This window comes from Equus asinus, chromosome 12, assembly GCF_041296235.1.
Source record: "Equus asinus isolate D_3611 breed Donkey chromosome 12, EquAss-T2T_v2, whole genome shotgun sequence".
NCBI lineage: Eukaryota > Metazoa > Chordata > Mammalia > Perissodactyla > Equidae > Equus > Equus asinus.
The window spans coordinates 50710531-50734793 of NC_091801.1; the positions used below are offsets into that span (position 1 = coordinate 50710531).

General features: G+C 37.0%; 1 protein-coding gene across 9 annotated transcripts in view; it reads right to left on the reverse strand.

The window, feature by feature from the left end:
* The window catches only part of AZIN1 (antizyme inhibitor 1), a 34917-nt gene that overhangs the window by 5983 nt on the left and 4671 nt on the right, over positions 1-24263 (reverse strand). For 2 of the 9 annotated variants that reach the window (XM_070481429.1, XM_014827948.3), the window contains exons 2-10: positions 23807-23944; positions 15555-15700; positions 9241-9438; positions 6463-6636; positions 5827-5999; positions 3721-3855; positions 1697-1778; positions 1210-1284; positions 531-693 (exon numbers count right to left, since the gene is read on the reverse strand). In XM_070481429.1, the coding sequence (XP_070337530.1) occupies positions 531-693; positions 1210-1284; positions 1697-1778; positions 3721-3855; positions 5827-5999; positions 6463-6636; positions 9241-9342 (904 nt within the window). In that variant the 5' untranslated portion in view covers positions 9343-9438; positions 15555-15700; positions 23807-23944. Of the gene's footprint in view, positions 1-530; positions 694-1209; positions 1285-1696; positions 1779-3720; positions 4008-5826; positions 6000-6462; positions 6637-9240; positions 9439-15554; positions 15701-23806; positions 23945-24263 lie in introns of all 9 variants that reach the window. The other 7 variants (XM_070481430.1, XM_014828016.3, XM_070481428.1 and 4 more) reach the window with 5 other exon arrangements.

Below are 24263 nucleotides of genomic sequence, written 5' to 3' on the forward strand. Positions count from 1 at the left end.
GTTACTCTTGCTTATTTAAGGAAAAAGACTATAGGAAGAAATAAGTCTCCTTAATGTAGAACAGTACTTCCCACACATTTTTAAAGTGTTATTTGTTGGCAAGACAGACCATCTAGCGCCTTTTTGTTGGTGTGACTCAAGATGCATTAAAAGGACTGTTGGCCCTTGTTATATAAGCAAGTATAGCGCAGATTCTCCCTGTGACCCACCTGACTAAAAGGAACACGACAGAGACATCACAATAAAACACTGGCTCCCAACAAGGGAAGAGAATCACTCGGGGGTAGTTTATCTAAGACACGCCTATATAAATCAGCACCAAGAGAGCTGGATTCAGAAAGTCATAGAGTGAGACCTTGACTAGGGCATTTAGCAAAGCTGCCTAAAGGTGACTGAAGACCATCCACAACTTTATAATCCATAAAATGTCCTACAGTATATTTGCACTTCAATAATAGCTGATAAATTCATCTTCAAACTAATTAGAATTATCTACTAACAGAAACAAAACCATAAACTTCGTAACTTACCTCCAGAGCATAATTTATCATTTTCAACAACTTTCTTTGCAATGATATTAACTGCAAGTGTAAATGCAGAAGACACATAGTAGCTTCCAGGTTCTGAAATTATCTTAATGCCAGATTCTTCAGGAAAGTAGATATCCAACAACGGGCTGATAACATGATTAACCTATGGATTTAAAATCCCACATTATGGTTTCAATATTGGATTAGATAACTCAGTATTAAGAGACCAATATAGCTTTTAAGTTTTCTAGGAAAATTAAGTAGTTCCAATTATAGATCACGAAGCTTAGCTATTTAGCAATTTAGCAGGCTTTCAAATCATCAAAGTTTATTTTGTAACTAGCAGAATGGCACTAATTAAAAAAATGTGCATCTGGATAAAACAGCTTAAGCTGATGAATTCATCTGTGCCATGCAGTACTCCATAAGAGCAGAAACACAACTGAAATGTAAGGTTTTTTGTGATAAAAGTTATGCTATAAAGTTCAAAGAATTTTATCAAACTTTTCAAAGTCAGTTAGGTCTTCTCATTGCCTATTCATTTCTTAGAATTAAATTTTAAACATGTTACAGGGCTTTAGTTTCTGTTGTTGTAAAAACCCTAGTCTACACATCAACCATTTCGGGAGCAAAGAATGAGAGATTATTGCAGTATGTCCATCCACTGAACAAAGCTTACCTCTTCCAATTGAAATTCAGTTCCTGTGAAGCCTCCTCCAATGTCTAACATGTTCATTGTGAAGCCAAATTCTCCCTAGAGATGAAAAAAATATTTTAAATGCTTTTTGCAAACTGTAATTGATATAATTATAGACATTTCAAAAATCCCCTCCCAGGGAGGTAAATAATATCTGTTCTAACAACCGTTAGTACAATTAAGTTTTTTGGTTCCTACTAACAAAAGGCAAATTAATTCAATTTTATGTATACAGTCTTCCTGATGCTGTCTGTACTGTCTTTAGAGATGCAAGTAAACTATTTCATTCTTTCATTTGCTGCCACTTAAAAAAATCTAACTGTATAAAACTCTGCTTATATTATAAAAAGTGAGGTGTGTGTTAATACTAAGTATAATGGCAGTACTTCAGAGGTAGAATAACAATGAATCTTAGTCTTAAATAACAACCTGGCTTAAAATATCAAAATAATTTAAGGAAAAAACTTACAGCCATGTCAAACACACATCGAGCATCAGACAGAGCATGTACATATGCTTGAGATTCTTTGCAAGCACTTGAAACATGAAATCTGAAACAAACAGAGTAATAAAATTTAAAGCAACAAGCTTTAGAGGCTCTTCCCACAATGCCTTTTAATTCTCATTCATCATCAATAAGTATTCACATTAACCTTACCAAGTATTTAAAGTATTAGAAACACTAGCCTCTCATTATCCCAGTTACAATATCAGCCTTTTAGAAAAGGCAATGTTTGGAAAATACTGTTAATTTTATAAACAATTTTTTTAATAATTTACTTTTTTTGAGGAAGATTAGCCCTGAGCTAACATCCGTGCCTATCCTGCTCTTTGTGGGACGCCTGCCGCAGCATGGCTGGATAACAAGCAGTGTGTAGGTCCACACCCAGCATGCAAACCAGTGAATCCTGGGCTGCCAAAGGAGAGCGCACAAACTTAACCACAACACCACTGGGCCAGCCCTTAATTTTATAAACAATTTTTAACAATGAGTTACCAGTCATGTTTCATAGCTATCAGATAGGGGCCTGCTTTTATATATATATGAGGTAAAGTAGCAAGGATCATAAACTCCCTAATTTTTTTTTTTTTTTTAAAGATTTTATTTTTCCTTTTTCTCCCCAAAGCCCCCCAGTACATAGTTGTATATTCTTCATTGTGGGTCCTTCTAGTTGTGGCATGTGGGACGCTGCCTCAGCGTGGTTTGATGAGCAGTGCCATGTCCGCGCCCAGGATTCGAACCAACGAAACACTGGGCTGCCTGCAGCGGAGCGCGAACTTAACCACTCGGCCACGGGGCCAGCCCCCATAAACTCCCTAATTTGAATGTACAATTTTATCTGACCAAATATAAAAACGTGTCTATTGTGATGAACATTAATTCAGCTGAGGAGCAGTGACACTTGTTGCTTTTTTACTTATTAGTGATACTTAAAGTTTCAGAATAGAATACTTAAATTTTATCAAAATATTACATTTTCTGTACCCTGACTGTAGCTGTGGCTATACAAATCTTTCAAAATTCATAGAAGTATACACATAAAATTTTCCTTATGTTAACTTAAAAATTTAGTTGAAATATAAAAACTCTCAAAAATATGTCAATATTGTCAACTAAGGAAGAATTAAATTTAACAGCAGTGATCCTTTATCCATCTTTATGAACAATTTAAAAAGCAAGATCCTGCACTGTAGTGAAACCAGCAATGGACTGGCCACTCAAATTTTTGTTTTTTTTTTTAATAAAGATTTTATTTTTTCCTTTTTCTCCCCAATGCCCCCCGGTACATAGTTGTGTATTCTTCATTGTGGGTTCTTCTAGTTGTGGCATGTGGGACGCTGCCTCAGCGTGGTCTGATGAGCAGTGCCATGTCCGCGCCCAGGATTCGAACCGACGAAACACTGGGCCGCCTGCAGCGGAGCGCGCGAACTTAACCACTCGGCCACGGGGCCAGCCCCAGTGGCCACTCAAAATTTGCAGCTTTTGTGCTCCAGATTTGACTCAGATCACAACTCTGAGACCATGACCAAATCATTTAATTTCCCAGGTCTCTGTTTCCTCACACATAAAATCAAGAGGGTAAAACAAAGTCTACTGATGTATTGAAGTAGCCTTGAGAGATTAAGTAGAAGATGAAAAAGTGTTAGGATGGGAAAAAGAAAAAATGAAACGGCACCTATAACAGCTCAGAAGTTGAATGCCATTTTGGTTTTCATTAGAAATCTAGTAAATCCCCTCCACTCAATGGGAGATAACTTAAATTACTACCAATAATTATTATTTACTATTTTCTCTCCTTTTTGGTGGAGGGAGAAGGTATAGGTACAAAATAGTATGAAGAAGGATAAAACCATAGTTAGTTCTTTTTCCCAAAGAAGAAAAATTGAAAATTGAACCTAATAAGAGTCTATGTAAATGAAATCTTAAATCGATAATCAGAAAAAAAAAAAAAAGACCATCACCATAAAATGAAATTTAAAACAGATACTCACTTAACCCCAATAATTTGGACATCAAGTTCCTTAGCACATTCCAAGAGATGCCTACAGTTCTTCAGGGTAGTGCCAAACTTCATGTTACCCTCTTCACCTCCAATATTATCTTCTGTTGCAATATGTAGTAAGACCCTAAGAGAAGGGGAAGATGATTGGGGCAGAGTTGGTTTACATCATCATCAGCACATGTGAAGCCTGAAGATTGTAGGAAGTGTGTTGATTATGTTGCCAGTGCTCCCAAATCCAACGACGGATGAATCAAGTGAACCTAATGAAAAACCATCCTGCATAGAGAAAAAACTAGCAATTAGGGCCTAAAGCATGAAGCTTACAAGGATGGGAATTTGGAAAATGCAGAAAGTTAAGACACTGTTGTAGCAGCAAGAGTCGGTTGGGCTCTGTAATGAAAGACGACATTACTTTCAAATGAAGTCCATCAATCCATAAATCCACCTTAAAAGACTAAATTGAATAGCAATGCCATCATTGTCTTTCAATAAAAAATATCAGGGCTTTAAATGTTTCAAATTCCTAAATTGTTCTAGCTAAATAACATTCCACCACTTATTCTGAAAATTTCTATTAATTTCGTACTTCTAACAGAAAAACTTGGGAAGCTTTGCATTATTTTTTGTCTAAATAGCAGCCTTTTAGACTACCGATTCAAATCTATTTGGTGATTCCTTCCAAACCACAATAACCAAGACAAACGAACAAGACCTTTGTCAGGAGATCTTTAAGTAATCATAAACCACTAAGAACTGCAAATATACAAATGCTGTTTGTAAAACCATTTCCCCAAGAAGTCCCAATAAATGACTGATGATCAGAGGGGGCAAATCTGATAAAAGCAAAATTATTCTATGTACGGGTAGAATCAGCTCTATCAAGAGTGTACTCTTCAGTTTAAAATTTAATACAATAAACACTCCAAATCAGGGCTTATTTTCAGAAGGTCATAGAAGATTTTTTAGAGAGACAAGTGGTTCCTTAGAATTCCCCCAAGAATGCCTTTATCCAAACAAAGGTTTTCAGGGTAATCAATCCTGTCAGGATATCTTTCTAAGAATACCATTAAAGTCATTAAGAAAATTATACATATACAAGGAAAATATGGCTATGATACATATTTTCAGGAACACAATAATTCATTAAAAGCAAGCAAACAAGTACTAATTTAGTACTTGTTTAGTACTAAACAAGTACAAGTACTAAAGTACTAATACAATATACTTTTAGTATACTCCGAAGTCCTCTTGACATACCAGTTCACGACATTAATTCTGCCCTAAAATGTTTTGCTTTTAAAAAGTAAACTTCAGGGGCTGGCCCCGTGGCCGAGTGGTTAAGTTCGTGCGCTCCGCTGCAGGTAGCCCAGTGTTTCGTTGGTTCGAATACTGGGCGCGGACATGGCACTGCTCATCAAACCACGCCGAGGCAGCATCCGACATGCCACAACTAGAAGGACCCACAATGAAGAATATACAACTATGTACCACGGGGCTTTGGGGAGAAAAAGGAAAAATCAAAATCTTAAAAAAAACAAAAAAAAGCAAACTTTAAAAAAAAAAATCTTGGGATGCACGCAGGTGCAAGTGACAAAAACATTAAACTTTCTGTTCCAAGTGTGGGCCTTAAAAAAGAAAACCCTCAAATCTACAGACTAGGCTCCTAAGACACTGTCAGTAAGGAGGAGCGTTTCTAGAACTATCGCCAAGGGCAGATTAAAACTTCAGCTAACTAGGGAAAAAAGATGACCAAAACATATCCTGTTTCCAACATGACAAATAGCCAGTAGGCTTAATGTAATTATAATATGCCTGTGGCCCTAATTTGATTAGCCCACTAACCAAATTTTATTCCTTGAATCAAAGATTATAAATTCATATCCCCAACAGCCCTATCTCATCCCAACTTCACATGAAGGATTAGAAGTAGGCAGCCAATAAAATGCTGTTAGCATTTTTCCTATAGGAACTTAAGTTAAAATAATTACAAGACACATCACTGCTCTACATAAATGCCCCTTTTTCCCAGGCTAAAGACAAACCCAGACCCTAAGCAGTAAGATGATAATCCCATGTACTTAAGTTTTATACTTACTTGGCATTTGGGTGATTACGTGCAATTTTCTTCAATTCAACTTCATTGTCACATGTCATGATATTCACTCCAACTTTTGCTGCATACTTTATTTGAGACACTTGTTTGCAAGGACTTATGTAAATGATGTTTTCTGGAGATACACCCAATTCTTGCACTAAAGCCATTTCACTCTATAAAAAGAGATTTTAAACAGTGTCATCTAAAAGGCAAAATTTCTATTACTTTTCAATTACTACCCTTATACTTTCATTTTTTTTGGTTAAATTCAAATTATATGTTAAATTAGGATTACACAATGTCACAGTTCATCTTCTGGCAATGCTTAACTACACTAGTCTGTTAAAAACCTTTAAAAATATATAATTACCATTAGAGAAATCTGTTTATTATTTTGCTGTCATCAGAAGTAACTTGGTCTAGCTAGCCCTAGCCTAAGAAACTTTCCTTTCACTGGTACACTTGAAAAATTCATAAATTTCCAATATTAGACTGCAAATTTAAACAGGAATTTAAAAACCCATCCAAAACCCAAACTTCCTTGCAATTTTTTTTGCCTACTGCTGTAGATAATCAAAAGTTAAAATGAATTTTAAAATGTTGCAGTTTAGTGACAAAATAATGAAAAATACTTACCTTAGTGGAACAAGCAAATCCAGTTCCAAGAGCTGCCAAAATCTCAAGTACAGCTGGAGCGGAGTTGCACTTTACCGTGTAGAATGGCTTTATCTGAGCCACTATATTCTGCCACTGACTGTGTTTCTTCACAATCTTTCCAAGATCTCCCACAAAAAATGCATTTTTCCCTGTCTATTACGGTTATGAAAGAGAGAAACATGAGCTATTGAAAAGAGTATCATAAGTAGAAAACAACTCCCTTTTCCTCCACAAATGAGCCAAGATATACATTTATATACACTTCTACATTTAAGGCTTCTTAAGGTAACTAAGCTAGACTGAGCAAACAACAAAGAAGAATCTAAACACATTTGTTCTTTCTTTTTAAATATGACTTTTTGCTGTATTACGCTGGCATGTAAAATATCCTCTACTTTGATTTTTTTTTAAATAACATCAATTACAATGACTTTCTATCTCAGAACTGCCTGAGTTTTACTTTTTTGGCAGTTGAGAGGAAGAAGACCACTTATTTCCTCCATGCTTTCCCCCACTATTTAAAACAGGCCTACTCTGGAAGTCCAGGATCTAATTTTCTAACATAGTGAGTAGAATTAGGAATGCTGAACAAAACAAGTTGCATATCTTCATTATAAATTAGACCTCAAGACAAGATGACAAAACAAGAAAGCAACTACACTGGCAAGTTTTTTTTTTTTTTTTTTTTTGAGGAAGATTAGCCCTGAGCTTCTGCTGCCAATCCTCCTCTTTTTGCTGAGGAAGACTGGCCCTGAGCTAACATCCATGCCCATCCTCCTCTACTTTATATGTGGGATGCCTACCACAGCATGGCTTGCCAAGCGGTACCATGTCTGCACCTGGGATCTGAACTGGTGAACCCCGGGCCACCGAAGTGGAACGTGCGCACTTAACCACTGTGCCACCAGGCCAGCCCCGGCAACCCATTTTTAATGAGACAAAGTTGGTGGTTTGTGTGCAGAGATGGCAAAATCAAAATAAAAAATACAGAAGCCTAGTAGATAAACCCTAGTAAGGCTGTGCTGCCTTCCAAGGTCAGAAAACTAATTTTGATTAGAGATCTGGGAAAGATCTGCAATGATTTTAAAGTTGTGGCTACTCTAGGGGTAGAGCGATGACATGTCAGCCAGACCATAAATTACTCCACATTAGAAGACAGACAAATAATCTTATTTAGAGTATACAGCATCCAAATATTGTTTAAAAAGCCATGAAGACACTACTATTGTTTTCTACTCTTTAGTCCACATTATTTGAAAATGCACATTATTGGGACTGGCCCAAGTTTGCGTGCTCTGCTTTGGTGGCCCAGGGTTTCACTGGTTCGGATCCCAGGCGTGGACATGGCACCGCTCGTCAGGCCATGCTGAGGCGGTGTCCCACACGCCACAACTACAAGGACCCAGAATTTAAAAATATACAACTATGTACTGGGGGGATTTGGGGAGAAAAGCAGAAAAAAAAAAACACGGGCAACAGTTGTTTGCTCAGGTGCCAATCTTAAACTAAAAAAAAAGAAAAGAAAAGAAAATGTACATTGTTGGAACATACTGACCAGGAAACAGACATGATTGGAAATTATAGGTTATGTGTGATAGATATAAGACATTGTACTGAAGTTATTCCATCCTTACAAGACATGCCATCCCTAATGTTCTGGAGAAATTTTATCTTTAAAGTGAAAAAAAGTAAGGCAATTATGGGTACCAGCCAGAGAACCGGGATTAAAAGATAAAAAAGGTATTCAAGTTGTAATCACCCTTGAGCCATACAATTAGATGAGACTGCTAGGAAAGAACAGGATTGAGGGCTAACCCTCACTAAATGTTACTAAACTTGGGATAAGTTAGATTGTGGGTGAAAAATGGATGAAAGGAATATTTCAAAGATCATATCTGACCCAGGAAGAGTGCTGCGAAAGTGACTAAGAGAAAGGTCACCATACTTTCAGTAGGAGTTCCTAGTGACATGAGTCGAGTCTAGAATGGCTTGGCTGTAAAATAGACTGAATAGTATGATAAGTATTACTTTTTTCCCCCCCAAGAATTTTGATGGCAGAAGACGACGGAAATAAACGGATTTTGCTGGGGTGAGGAGAGACACCTGTAAAGATCAAGAGAAAAGAAGTTTTTCTGGTATCCTGTTACTGAACATCAGTAACATGAAAATAATTCTTCAATAAATCTGGGGAATATGGGAAATTAGCTCCAAAAAAGAAACAAATTCTGTCAGTGAGGCAATAAACAAAAATAATTTTATCACTAAGTACAAAACAAAAATACATGATCTTAAACTAACAGTGAATATGATTCTATATGAGTTGATACTTGTCGGTGGACAGTAAAGCATTCAGTATAAATTAACAAATTCTTAGTCGACATACACAGATTATTTGAAATAAAGATTAAATTCCATCAAAACGTATAGGTGAGAAAAATGAGTAAGCAGCCATGTGCTGAAAGGAGGATAGCTGGTAATGTATCAAGAAAACAGAATATACAAGAACCAGGTAGCTACAAGGTACAGCAGAGAAAGGGCTATCAGGAAGTTTTTGTTTGTTTGTTTTAAATGTGGGCTAGAAAGAAAATGTCATCACTATACAAGAGAAATGGGGCTTGTCGAGTTAACCTGAAAAGTAAACATCTGAACAAAGTATTTTTATCAGATTAACATCTTGAAGATAAACAAAGCACTGATGTTTTAGAATTCAGAAATTTATAAGTACTGTATTTGAGAAATGTGACATGGCACACTTACCAGGGTATGTTCACAAACATAGTTATCAATAACATTTCCAAGGTTTGTTCCTTCATCCAACAGGCCAACGGAGTAGTTTGCATCGTCAATAAATCCTTTCATCTCAGCCGTATTCCACAAAGCCGAAAGTCATAAACCAGGAAAAACAAGAGACGGGCCACCAAGCCTTATGTCTGGGTCCTTAGAATATGCAACAAACTGTCAAATAGAAGTTATTTTAAAGGCTGTATTATTATTTCAACTGATAATGTATGAGTTGTCAATGACAGTGTGCTAAGTGCCTAATTTAGTGAGGAATCTAACACACTTTCAGAAACACTGGATCACTAATATCCTTTAGTGCCCATTTTAAAGTGAATAAATGTATATTTTATACATTTATAAAACAAGCTCAATAGGACAATTTCTTGAGAAGGTAACCGACGTATGTGCATAATTTACTACAAGTCAATATGGTCACCTTATGTACAGAGTTGCAGACCCAGTCGGTATTATTCATCTTGTTTTGTGCTTCTTCCATAACATATACAGTTTTACTCATTGCAATTAAGAAAGCTAATGAAATAATTTTCTGCAGCCAGGAAATTAAAATAGTAGTCTGACTTTCAACACATTGCCAGCCACAGAATACAGCAGTCTACCAGGTAACTGCAGATAAAGATCTTCTAAATAAAATTCTAGAATAGGTGAAAGCTAAGTAATAGAAATGGGTGGGGATGGAGGGTGACTTTAGGGGACAACCTGTAGCTTTGATACAGACTGCTTAGGTCTCACCCTCAAGCTAAAATGGTACTAGTTACATTAAGTTAGCAATGCAAGTCTCCTATGAGGTGAGTTGATTTTGTGAAAACGTTATCCGACTAGAAATCAGAAGACCTGGTCCTGGCTATGTCATTTAATTCCTGTTCGATCCTAGGTCAACTTCAGTTGACTATCTTGACTACTTCCTTAAAAAGATGTTGTAAAAAAATACATATGTATATATAGCAAATGAACAAAAACACTTGTTTAAGTGTTGGCTCAGAAGAGAGGTAAAATTAAGTTGCCCATTGCTAGAAACACAAAAATGCCATCATAATTTGGAACTAGGTATAAGCTAGGTACCTATACACCCTAAACCATTTACTAAGAATTCTGATTTTTAAAAAGGCATCAGACTAAATACAACCTCTCCCTAATCAACGAAATAAACCTTTCCTCTACTCATTTTACCCACTCTCCTCTGGGGCAGCACATACTGACTTAAAGGTTATCTTCTTTGCTGAATTCATTGGTCCTTAGGTTACTTCAGGCAAGGATTTCTTTTAACACCAACAAAAAAAGTCCTCCAGACAGGATACTACTCATTGTCTGGTACTGATTTCTGGCTGTGACATTAATGACAAGCAAAGACCAGCTCTTGGCAACCTATTTTAAAACCTGCACAGCCTTCTCTGCGTCCTTGATTTCCCCCTTTCCCCTCTCCCTCCCCCTGCTCTATGCTAGAGTTCATCTTGGGTGATGGCCCTCTCCCAAAAAGTATACTCCATTTCAATGGTTCCCAACGTATCAGCTTTTTGGTTGCACCAAAACAAACTCATCAATAAGCTGCAATATTAGTCAAATATCATGAAATACAAACAATACTTAGTTTACTTTTAAAACACTACCGGCTTCATTTCCAAGAAGTCAACTACATTCAGCTCAGCTCAAATCTCTTTCATGCAATGGTAGAAACTGAAATGTTGAGGATATTTTTATTTTACCAAAAGAGTTAACTTAGGCATATCTGCATGAGACCTAATACTTATGCAGTAAACTCAAGTAGACATTTTAGGCCTGAGGATATATATTTATTTTAAGCAATATAACCCCAGCTGGAACATTAATTTTAGGGGGATATTCAACTACACGTTAAGGTAAATAGAAAAGATAAAGACTCATTCAAAAAGATCAATGCAAAAGTAAGTCTAAGAAAGTTCGGTAGGAACTTTCTGTTAAGTTTAGCATCACAAATCTTTCTGGCAATACAGTTTTCATTTATTCTATTAATGATAAAAAATATTTAATCAAGGGGGCAGCCCAGTTGCACAGTGGTTAAGTTCGTCAAACTCCGCTTCAGTGGCCTAGGTTTGGATCCCGGGTGCAGACATACACTGCTCATCAAGCCAAGATGTGGCAGCAATCCACATACAAAAAATAGAGGAAGATGGGCACAGATGTTAGCTCAGGGCCAAAAAAAAAAACAGGGGTTGGGGAGATTGGCAACAGGTGTTAGCTAAGGGCCAATCTTCCTCATCACCTCCCCCCAAAAACTTAATCAAGACTTTTAGCCTAGTATTTCAGCTCATGAGACTCCTAAAGTATATCCTACTATGTACACAGTATTTACTTGGAATCTTGGGTTATCCACTATGGAACACCACAGGCAACTGATACCAAATGCAAAAACTCTAGATTTTAAATCAGGACAAAATAAATCTCAATTTCCTACAGCTATAGTGCTTACAGCAAGGGTAATTTTCCTCTAATATCATGGATCCTCTGTACTTATAAAACATCAGGCCCATTCGATCCAGTCTTACCTGCTGAATGCCCACATTCTTCAGAGCTTTCTATAGAGTAGTTAGGTTATACGGATAAGGCTATTTTTTCCAACTATTTTCAAACTACATAATCTATAGGTTCAACTCTCACTGGCTGCTAAACTAGCTCAAATCCAAAAGCAAACATTTTTTTATAGCACTGTGCCGGGCACTGCTCTAAGTACCTCATCTATCTAATATTAACTTCTAATCCCTAAAAGCACAATGGTGGTATTATTCCCATTTTACAGCTGAAGACAGTGAGGCACAGAACAAGTAATTAGGCTAGCTCTACAGATGCTGATGATCAAATTACGTTTAACACGAAAAGGAAAAACCTGTCCCCCCAGCACCCCATGCCTATAAAACAAAGGATTCCTTTTTTGGAAATCCAACACAACTCTCAGTCTCTTTGACAGAGCTCTATCGAATCCCAATAATCAGCCAACCATTTCTCAGACTACAAATTCCCATCAGTTGTTAATAAACTCAAGTTTATTCACATGTTAAAAAAATCATGCCTTTTAACCTTTCTTCATATGACTATTTTCTACATTCCAACCTTGCGGTTCTTTCTGTATCTTTTGTCTAATTCACGTAAACCCCAAACTCGAAATTTTTCCTTTTTTCATCCACTTTATTAACAGTTTACATATGATACAGTCACGTGCCGCATAATGACTTTTCAGTCAATGAAAGACCGCATATACAACGGTGGTCCCATAAGCCTATACCATCTAGGTTTAAGTACTGTAGGAGAGGAAATTTTCCTTTACCTTTCCAAATTCTTCCAGTTGGTCTAAGAACTAAATTGACGTGAGACAGATTAACAGGAAAAAACCAAGAGTTTAATAACCTGTATACATGGGAGAAACCCAGGAAAACCAGAGTAACATTCCAAAACGGCCAAAGCCCTCAGCCTAAATACCATCCTTGCTAAAGACAAAAGATGTTGGGGGTGGGGAGAGTCAGGGACTTCAAATGGAAGGAAGCTAATTCACAGGGAAAAGGAGCAAACATTTGGAAAACTGTTTGTCCACAGAGAAACAGAAGAACAAAGAGGGGAGCGCAACAAACAGGCTTTTCTAGGTTCCTCCCTGTCTACCATCTACTTCATGTTATGCTAAGGTGATAGCTCACTTCCTGAGACAGGTTTTCTTAATCTGAATTCTTTTAAGCAGTTAAGGGGGAGGTAACAAAAAAAACTTTTGAGGTTTGTTTCCTAAAAATAATCAGCCTAAGATAATCCTCATGTTAAAGAGATACATTTTGAGATGGCAAATTGTGTTCCCCTTTAGTACACTCTTATTACGTTCACACAATGACACAATCCCCTGACAAATTTCTCAGAACTTCTCCCCACCATTCAGTGGCAAATGACTGTAAAGTCCACTCATTTTGACACATGTATAGACCTGTATAACCACCACTACCATAGTTAAATTCCCTTATGTCCTTTTTACAGTAAATCCCCAACTCCACCTCAAGCAACCACTGATCTACTTTCTGTCATGATAGATTAGACTTTTGCAGTAGTGAAATAATTTTAAATGTTAACTGAGGGCCAAACTAAAACAGCTGACAAATAACGATACTACCAACATGAATAAAAATACTCAACAGCATGCCCTCCTCTAAAAGAAAGAAACAATGCCTGTGGAGTGGCTATATTATCATCACTGAAATGGAACGGTCACTTCAGAAGTAACCATAGGGTTAGTTTACCAATCCCTAGCTGACTCACAAGAAGACTGACAGAGGGGGCCAGCCCCATGGCAGAGTGGTTAAGTTCACACGCTCCAGTTCAGGAGCCCAGGGTTTCACCGGTTTGGATCCTGGGCACAGATCTAGCACCACTCATCAAGCCATATTGAGGTGGCATCCCACATAGATGAACCAGAAGAACCTGCAACTAGAATATACAACTATGTACTACCGGAGGGGAGAAAGAAAAAAAAACTGGCAACAGATGGTAGCTCAAGGCCAATCTTAAAAAGAGCCCAAAAAACTGACAAAAATAAAATTCATTTGCTCAACTGGCAGTACTTGACAAAAAACATTAAGGGACTAACACAATCAACATCACTAAATCAGATGTAATATTATTTGATTTCCTTAATTATACTGAGCACTGCAACAAAACAGTTGATTGAAACCAATACTAATAAAGTCCATACATAAAAGATGCTGAACATGGAGATACCTGAGCTTGATCTCAGTTTATCATCTTAGATGCTCCCTGAAGGTTTGAGATTCCCATACTTCTTAGCCCAGAGTAGGTACCCAGAAACAGATGGACAAGGGCTTCACAACTCGAAGAATGGACAATTCTTAAACTTAGGGGTGGTGGTGACAGTAATGAACTCCTTGGAATTGTGTTGGAAAAAGATGGTCCATCTTTCACGTTCTTAAAAGCAGCCCGAAAACCTTGATACAAAAGTGACCCAAATGTAAACCTAAGGCTCAGCTTACAGTTTAAGAGTAAAAGCTATGCCTGGGAAAAAGTAATTCCTCAAAACGATCTGCAAAACACAAAGATCTTCAGGAGAGAAGTTTCCTAACACATCTCGAGCCAACAAACCTTTTGTTCAAATGAAATGTCACTTGGAAGCTCAATATTTCTAACAATTGAAAAGACTTAAGTAAGTGGACATGGGTAGGCTGATCCTGATTGAGTCCTTCCTACCTTCAGTATTCCAAAATACCCCAATCTCACTAAAGGAGTCCTAAAAAGCAGTTCATAATCATACCTCCAGTAGTCTGCTCGAAATTTTCTTAACATGTTAGCAAAAGTACTTTAAAGGCTCCACTGTCACAAAAGGAAAAGTTTATGTTCTACATTTCTGCTTTACTTACAACACTAAAGTAAAGAAATATTTGCTTCAAATGTTTTCAAGAGGCATTTAAAGTTACTTGGTGACCACATGTGAAACCAAAAATCTACGACACACAGCATGTTCTAGGGAGACAGAATGAAAATGAGTGTGTGTGTGTTGGAGGTGAGTTTTATACTGTATTCCAGATCTGCCAACTTAATCCATCTCACTTTTAAACACCATAGGAAATTTCCAGGAATCTCTCCATTAAGAATGCCGACTCAAACCCAGGCAACGCCAAACTTCCCCCAATGCTCCGATCCTGGGTATAATTCCCAACAGATACTGGACCATTTTTTAACGGCTCATACATCAGAAACAGGACTGATTTACTGGCTCCAACACACCATGGACCACTATATACTATAGTCTGGTGCTGCTGAACATTGAATTATTTACAGTAAACTTAAAACCCACCCTATGTAAATCTTTGATTCTCTTCAAAATGCTTTAAAACTTAAGAGTAAATTTATTTTTAACAAAAGCTCTGAAGTTTACTTTTATCAATAGATACTAGGAAGTGTTCTCTACTCACAAGAGCCTTTAGCTATTTTCACAAACACAGACCTTAATATATCATGAAAGAAAGCTCAACTTATTTTACACTAATAAAATGTTGTAATCAATACTACATTTATAGTAATTTCCTCTTGCACATCAAAGCTGGTAAGAAACAAGTTTAACATTCCTTATTTACACCTCCATATTGGTGTTTTGGATAATACATTTTTCATGAAGAGCTGCCAAAGGAACAAAAGGCTCCAAAGAACTGCTCCCTGGAGCCTTTCATGAGGCCGCTGAGTCCTCATGTTCATCAACAGGGTAGCTCCAACAGTAGTGGCTGCAGCAGCTGGGCACTTGCCTTGTTACACACCTGCTACAAAGGCTTCTACAGTTGATTGTACTTCAGAAGAAACTGATACATCTTTCAAATAATCACAAGATAATTCTGGCAGCAACAGCCCACTTGACACCAAGCTGGATGAATATGAGTCTTGGATTTCTGAAGTGAAGACCTCCCTGGAAGTAGAACAGGGAGAGCTGAAAGGTTGAGAGTACTGTTCCAGAGACATCTAAGCAGGAAACCCAACCTTAATACATCAACCACTTTTCTAAAAGGACTTCTACTCATTAAAAATGAGAACTTGAGATATTTTGAAATTTACACTACTACTATTACTCTGAAGAAGCCTAAGGGCATTTCTACCTTCATTTTTTTTTTTTTTTACATAGACATTTTATGCCTTAGCATTTGGCTCACAGCTTTAAAAATAGAAACAATGCTGGTAACGTCACCTCTGCCTTCTACCTCTGACAGAAAAATATTACTTACCATATAGAAAACCTTTAGAAACAACTGGCCAGAAGAGCATTAGAAGAGGTTTCCAAAGGATGACTTTGACACTATACATGTGAGGTCTGGAGCAGGTGTGAACCACTAAACAAAAGTACTTCCAGGAAACTACATACTGGAACTGAAAGGAAGTTGCAATAAACTGTACGATGACCATAAGAGCACATAAACTTTTGCCATACTGTACCAAAAATAAGTGACAGATAATAACAATAACCTACAGTGAGTATTAGGTTAATCAGGAGAGGGGTTGCTTCAACTGACAGTAAGAGGAAAGCCAGTAATGGCTGCAAACACCCTTAAACTCATTTTTCAGGTAATAAGGTTTGAAGAAAAACTGAGTCACCCTATACGAAGAACACTCAAGGTGACTCCTGAAGAACTATTTTAAAAGACAGACAAGAACAAGAATACACAGGATATACACTAAAGGGAAGGGGGAAAAAAAAACTCCTAAAGGAAATGAGCCCAACAGGCTAAGTTTACAGTGCTTATATAAAAGTTGCCCAATATGAAATCGCATAATAAATTCTAAAATATTAATGAGAAAATGGAAATACAGGATTTTCACATCAATATACTTTTGCATGTGGAATTGACAAGATTGGGCTCTCAAAAAAAGTCTCGACTATCTGATGTGAAGACTAAATTTTTTCTGGGTTAAGTGTGTGTACATCTGCACACAAGTAAAATACTGAAATTCCTTTTGGTAATTAAGATGTGTTAACGTTACAGTTAACTAGTGTAATGCAACATGAACAACAGGAAGTACATAACCATATTAATTTCAAGGTTTCTATCATCCTTAGTGCAGCACAGGGAATAACCCTTCAAACAAATTCACTTAATTACTATTTAGATTACCTGAGCACAGATCTCATTGCTATGTCTCCAAGAGGAAAACTCATTTTTAATATATATGAAACATGTGTGCATTACAATTGCTGCAGCCAACAACAGGTTTGAAAAACAGCCTGAACACCTTAGAAACCTGTACACCTCTTTCCCAGGTGGCAGTGGCTGCATCTCCACTAGAATACACATGTTCAGACTCATCCAATCATCATTCCATTGCTATTTAACAGTTTTATTCTTCATGCCCTAAAACATTGGCTTTATTGGTTTTGAACTATAAATGGAATCACTGTTGTTTTTCTATCATGACTTCTTTTGCTCAACTTTACAGTTTCATATCCTCCATGCAGATAGATGTGACTGGAGTCCATTAATTTTCATTGCTGTGTAGTATTCTACTGTGTAGATATACCACCTTTATTGATCCAAATGGGACCTAAGGGTTATTTCCCATTTTTTGCTATATTATTTATAAACAGTCATTATTTAAGATATAAAATTTCTTGCTACTACTTCCGTACCGAAGGGCAGTGCTACTCAAGCTGTGGTCTGTAAATTAGCTGATCCACAAGATAAAGAACTAAGCAGCAGCTACTCTACATTCTGGTACAAGAGTTATCTTCCTGACTGGCAGTTTAAGCAGCATTGCCCTAGGCTCTGGAGTCAAGAGCCACATACCTGGGAGTGGAACTGCCAGGCTGTTAGTGAAAAATAGTTTTCAACTCTTTTGCTCATTTTTCTATTGTATTTTTTGCTTTTTCTTATTGACTTGTAGCAGCTCTTCATGAATTTAGGGTAGCAAATTTCTCTTACCTCAAGGTTTATTTATTTAGGGATCATTTTGCTACAGTGTCCTGTTGAACATACTAAGATATCCCATCCTACTTCTGGTCATGCCAAATATACCTAATATGTTGATCACATTGAACCTAGATGATGAGCTAAGATACCATACTTAATTTAGAGTAAGTGGGCATCAGAGGATCCTTGCAGTAAAAAACAAGAAACAGAGGCTGGCCTGGCCGCACAGTGGTTAAGTTTGCATGTTCCGCTTCAGTGGCCTGGGGTTCGCCAGTTTGGATCACAGGTGCAGACCTATGCACTGCTTGTCAAGCCACACTGTGGCAGAGTCCCACATATAAAGTAGAGGAAGATGGGCACAGATGTTAGCTCAGGGCCAGTCTTCCTCAGGGCAAAAAAAAACAAAGGCAGCTTGGCAGCAGATGTTAGCTCAGGGCCAACCTCCCCCGCCCCGCCCAAAAAACAAGAAACAGATCAAAAATAATGTAAAGTCATATATTCAACACAAACCTACTATTAAATTCAGTCTGCATGAGCACATGAAGTCATAGCAGGGAGTTGCAGCCTAAGAACATGCTAGGCAACTAGAGAATTCAGTTAGAATACGAAACTGAAAAGCCCCTACAGTTAAGGAACAGTTTCTTATTAGACAAATCTAAGAACAAAGAGAATGTGTAATTCTTATGATTCTTAACATTAATAGATGTTTTAAGATCATTACAGCTAATACCACCCAAATTCACAGTAACAATTACCTTAGAGTGATGCTGTATAACAGAACTTTCTGTGATGATTGAAATGTTCTTTATCACTGTCTAAAACAATAGCCATTACCCACATACAGCTCCCAAGCACTCAAAATGTGGCTCAAGCAACTGAGGAATGGAATTAATTTTACCGAGTTTTAACTTTTTAAATTCTACAGCCATCTGGCTAGTGTCTACTGTACTGAACAGGGAAGTTCTAGAGGATGCCGTTGTCACAAGAAAATTTTAAACTTCTGAGGATCAAGTCCACACATTACAGATCAAAAAAACCCAAACCACCACACCCCCGCAAACCCCAAATAACTTTGCTCAAGATAACAAAGATCAATCCACAAGTTCACAATGCTAGACGGCAAAGGAACAAAAGGTAAGAAAACTCCTCAGCAAGTAAATCCTAAAGAGAGAACTGAAATGTGTGCTTACATAAGATAACGAAGAAAAGGCAAAAAGTTTACAGCAGAGCATTCCAAAAATTTAGTATCTCAGCTCCTGCTGCAAATCAGTTAGTGTTAGGCACTTAAGACCTCATTGTGGCTAGTTATGGCCTTGACAGGCTGAACTTCATCAGCCTAATCCTTGTAACTCAGTGGGATGTACAAATATTTTTGTTCATGCCATAATGTTCTTCACATTATTCACTGGGTTAGAGAAAAGGATGGCTAGATCTCTGCCTGCTTCAGCTACCTCGTGACAAATTGCCTGATTAAGCGTGCAGGGACAACCCTGGAATGGAGGTGAAGGACACAAACATCACAAAGTACGTGAGAGTACTTCACCTGCAACAGCCTTAGGGTTATCTGAACAGCCAGCCTACAATGGCAACTTACCACTTACCTAGATTTTATAGTTTACAAGCTACAGTTTACAAAGTATCTCATTTACTCTAATGGGAACTGTCTCAAAATGGTTTTGGGGGGGTGGTGAGAAGGGCAAACTCAAAAACTCTGAAATAAAACCGGGCAAAGGAGTGCAACGGAACATACAGATTGGTAGTCACTATCCTCTCGGCTCAACTACCTTCTGTAATAAACCAAGAACCATTTTATCCCCTTTAAAAATTGATCTACACTGCTTCCCAATCTTTTTGCCCCTCCCAGAAAAGATTCTAAATTTACTCAAATAAAGAATACCATGTCCCCCAAAGCCTGTTTTATCTATTAATATGCTATTATTATTCACGTCGTGCTTGTACAGGATACCTTTTTGCTACTTTACACAAGCAGTGAGGCACCATAAATACTACACTCTGCATGCCAAGGGGATACACACACTTTAAGAACTGGTCCCTAATCTGTGTATTTCAATGATAGTCGTTCTATTTATCTTTTTGGCCAAAGAGCACCAATAACCATTAATGAACATTATGTTGAATTTGCTTGCATCACAGAATCTTTAAATTACCAAAACTAAAATTTCTTTTCTCTGTAATGAGTCAAAAAGCTGCCTTTTCTACCAAGAACAGTGAAAAATGAAGGAATAGCACTAGTAAATTCATGAAGAACAATCAGGAGACAAAACATGAATATTTAAACACTGATATTCCTATGAAGTTCCTACATGAACATACAGAGTCAACTAATGAAACCAGGTTGAAAAAAAATTTTTAAAGACAATTTTTAAGAGTCCATTTAAACAAATCAATTAATTCAATCTCTTTTCCATTCTTAGATACAACACAACATTAAAAGGGATATGCTAATTATTAATTCAATCTGACCTCATCACCAGATCTGCTAATACAAGCAATTGGTTAGAAGAGAATTTCATTTTCTGGAATGGAGTCTTCAAAATTTTCCCATTAGGTTAATTTATTATAATTAGAGCTATAGCTAAATAACTTGAAAATCTAGCCCACTGAAAAAAACTACTGCAGCATAAAGCCCTAAGGAATTTTTAAAAAGGCATGCAAAACTTTTCCACAATTAGAGGCCCTTCATTAATCTGAGATATGACCGGCATATATTTGATATTTTGATATTAAATATCTTGACTTTCTTTTCTTACAGTGCTCACACTTTACATCATAAGCATACTCTAAGGAAAAGTTTGGAAATAAAAAATTTTATTATCTAAGCAACTTCCAAACTTTCTAGATACTTAATGAAATGAACCATGTCAAATTCAGATGCTTACCTGATTTAAAAACCTAACTCTGAAGCCAAATCCTAGAGCTTAGACAACCTACACAGAAATCCTGTTGGAGTATAACATGGTTCAAATAAAATTCATTAGCTATATGATTTGCAATGCTACCTGCCAAGTATTTTTCACAGGAAAGCCAGTGAGTTAAGTCCTTTTAATGACTTTCAGTTTTGCAAATAGTATTATTGTTTCACAGAAAATTAATCTCAGGATTTCAATGTCCAGTAAACTGCTATTGATGTTTAAGGACATTCCTGCAAAGGAGAATTTTCTTTTGCCATTTTTACTAATTCTGGTCAAGAAACCTTTGACTAGGTGGGGCCAGATACCCTTCTGAATTCAAAATTTCTCAGATTTTAGAATGGTAGTAAGTACATACACTTTACATATGTTATGTAACCCTCTCCAGGAGGCTATGAGTCAGTATCTTGTAACCGTAGTATTTCTGCCTCAAAATTTAGGAATATTAACACTAAATGGGGTAAGTAAAGATAAAAGCCTCAAATCAGCTCAGATTCAGATCAAGTTTTTTGTTCTGAGATCAGTTCAGGTCACATCAAGAAAGCTATAAAAAAATTTTTTTAAAATAACTTCTGATTTGGGCCTGGCCCTGTGGCCGAGTGGTTAAGTTAGCGCACTCCACTGCAGGCGGCCCAGTGTTTCGTTGGTTCGAATCCTGGGCGCGGACATGGCACTGCTCGTCGGACCACGCTGAGGCGGCGTCCCCCATGCCACAACTAAAAAAAAGGACCCACAACGAAGAATACACAACTATGTACTGGGGGGCTTTGGGGAGAAAAAAGGAAAAAAAATAAAATCTTAAAAAAAAAAAAAAGAGCCAATATTTAAAAAAAAAAAAAAAACTTCTGATTTCAGAACTATATGAATGTGGGATTGTGAACCTGAAGCTTTATAGCAAAGCACCAAGTAGTAAAGTTTCATTTAACATAATATACATTGTACCTGGGCATAATAAACAAGAATAAGTCACTCTGGCTGCCAGAATCTGCAGAATAAAAAATATGTTTAGCATATTCTATCTGTGCCCATTCACCTCACCCCAAGAAGGAGGGGAAAACCATGGACTTTCCAAGTTCTATAATATTTAATGAATCTAAATAAAGACTACTTTTTCCTGGGGCCAGCCCCGTGGTTGAGTGGTTAAGTTCGTGTGCTCCACTTCGCTGGCCCAGGGTTCACCAGTTCAGATCTTGGGCATGGACCTCCACAACACTCATCAAGCCATGCTGTGGCAGCATCCCACATAGAAGAAGTAAAATGACTTACAACCAAGATATACAATTATGTACTGGGCTTTGGGAAGAAAAAAGGGAGGGAGGGGGAAAAAAAAGAGGAAGATTGGCCAATAAATGTTAGCTCAGGGTCAATCTTCCTCACCAAAAAGCATAAAAAAAAAAAAAAAGACTACCCTTCCCTGATTTGGCAATTTTGTATTAACGTATCACTAGTTAATACTAACGTATCAGCTCACTGACATTAGTTTCTCAAGTTTAAGAGGAAATATCATGAGAAACATTAAATATAAGGCAAAGTTAAGTTTCTGTTAAAGCAAGAGACTTGACCTAAAAGAAGCCTTATCTTTTAAAATGGTCTTGCTTAAAACGTGAAGCTTGTTCTTAAATTTCCATCTTAGAATCTACCCGTGACTACGATGTCAACTAGACCCCACTCCAGAAGAGTTTTAAAACTCCAAGCCAACTTGGGGGAAAACATCAGATATGTTGCAAGTAAAACTGATGACTAACAAAAATTAAAAGATAACTGACTTGATACTGAGATGGTGGCAACAACACTTCTCCTTAATATGCAAAGAAGCCACTAGGTTAAAATGCAGATTCTGATTCAGGTTTGGGTGGGACTGAGAGTCTATATTTCTGTGCTGAGTGATGATAAAGCTCATGTTCCAAACACCACATGCATTAACAAAGGGTGATACAAACTATCACTTTAGGGTTAATTGTCCTAGTTAAACTTTATTTTATAGGTGTGATTTAAAAAATTAGCAATTCGCTCAAATTCACACAGCTAGAACAAAGGCAGTATGGGAAACTCTACAGGCAGGGTTCTAAGTAGAACTTTCAAGAAATCCTATTATCTAAGAGGTAACAATACCCCCACCCCTTTAGCTTAAAAGAGAAAGTCTAAAATTGTAATTTGAGGTTAATATAAAATGTGTTGGAAAAGTTTGCTTTAACAAACTCTAATTAGATAGAGCAATATTTCTATTTGATAAAACCTGTGTAACAAGATCACACTAAAGAAACTAAATTGATACCCTCAGAGCTTTCCTGCAAATTTCAAATGTTATTACCTCCAAGTCTCTGGCCAACTTAAAAACATATAAACCTCAACACCAAAACTCAAATTTCAACAGGAAGTAATCTATAAATAATAAATTTTAAAAATGAACCACACAAATCTGGCAGCACATATTCAAATTAATCAACAGTTTACTGTAGAATTACGTTTTGCACAGAGGTTTAACTCAAAGTCAAACCCATACATAGAAAATCAAATAAGTATAGTCAAACTATCCTTGGAAATCTCTTAGTAAGGCAGCATGCTGGGAGACATACATATATCATCTCTTAGTAAGTCCTCTAAAAACAACCAGGTTTTCTCCACCACCTGAGTATTATATAAATCTGGCCAGAAGCTCAAAACTAGAAAAACAAGAACTAAGATTCACCTCTCATGTCCCATACTCTGGGTACAGCTTCGGTGAGTAGAATGGACAGCAGAATTCTTTGCTCTATTTAAAAATGTCTGATATTTTTTTCTTGGTTAAGACCAAATAATTGAATCCACCAAGTTCAATGGCTGAATGTGATACTGCTTAGATTTTAAGTTAAGAGGAAAAAAAACCCACTCTCTCCAACTTATCTCAACATCCGGACAAATAAGATTACCTAAAACTTAGTCTGCAGTATTGTATTTAAGTATAGTAATACTTATGTATTTAAAATAAATTTTAAGTGATCCACTCACTGGTAAACAATACAAAGAATCAGTATACCTGTTAATTGTCAACCCTCTAAACTATTTCAGAACTGTTAAAAAGAGCTTTAAGGGTCACTGCACTTTAAGTGGTAAATACAGTTCCAAGTTTTGAAAAAGACTGAGCAACAAGAACTCGCCTCTACTTCAATTTTACAAGACTCCCCCCACCAACGTGAAAATACTTACATGGACAAGTTAGGAGATGGAACCCCCCTATCATCAGCTAGGTTCCCAAGGTGGCTCGGCGTTGAAGTCAAACTGCTCTCTATACAGCACTTCTCCTAGGCCCTCTGGGTAGTTGTATACTTGGTCAGAAAGTTCGCCCTGAAGAAAGAAATAAAATTAATAGTATACAGTCCTATGTTAAAAAATGTTAGGCTGTGTGTCAAGTAGGTTAAATTGACTTAAAGATTAACTGTGGGAATAAGTTTTAGTTTTTATAGTGTTTCATTAAAGTCACATTACACAAAATGATGTTTTCAAAGCACCAAGTACGTTGTTATGTAGTAAGCATTTCCAAGCTGCTATGGCACAAAATTCACAGAACTTGACAGCCTGGTCATCTTACCAAGTTGCTTTATCTACCTATTTGGTTTCCAGGCTTCATCTAATTTCATCTTTGCTTTTATTTGTCCTCCAAAAC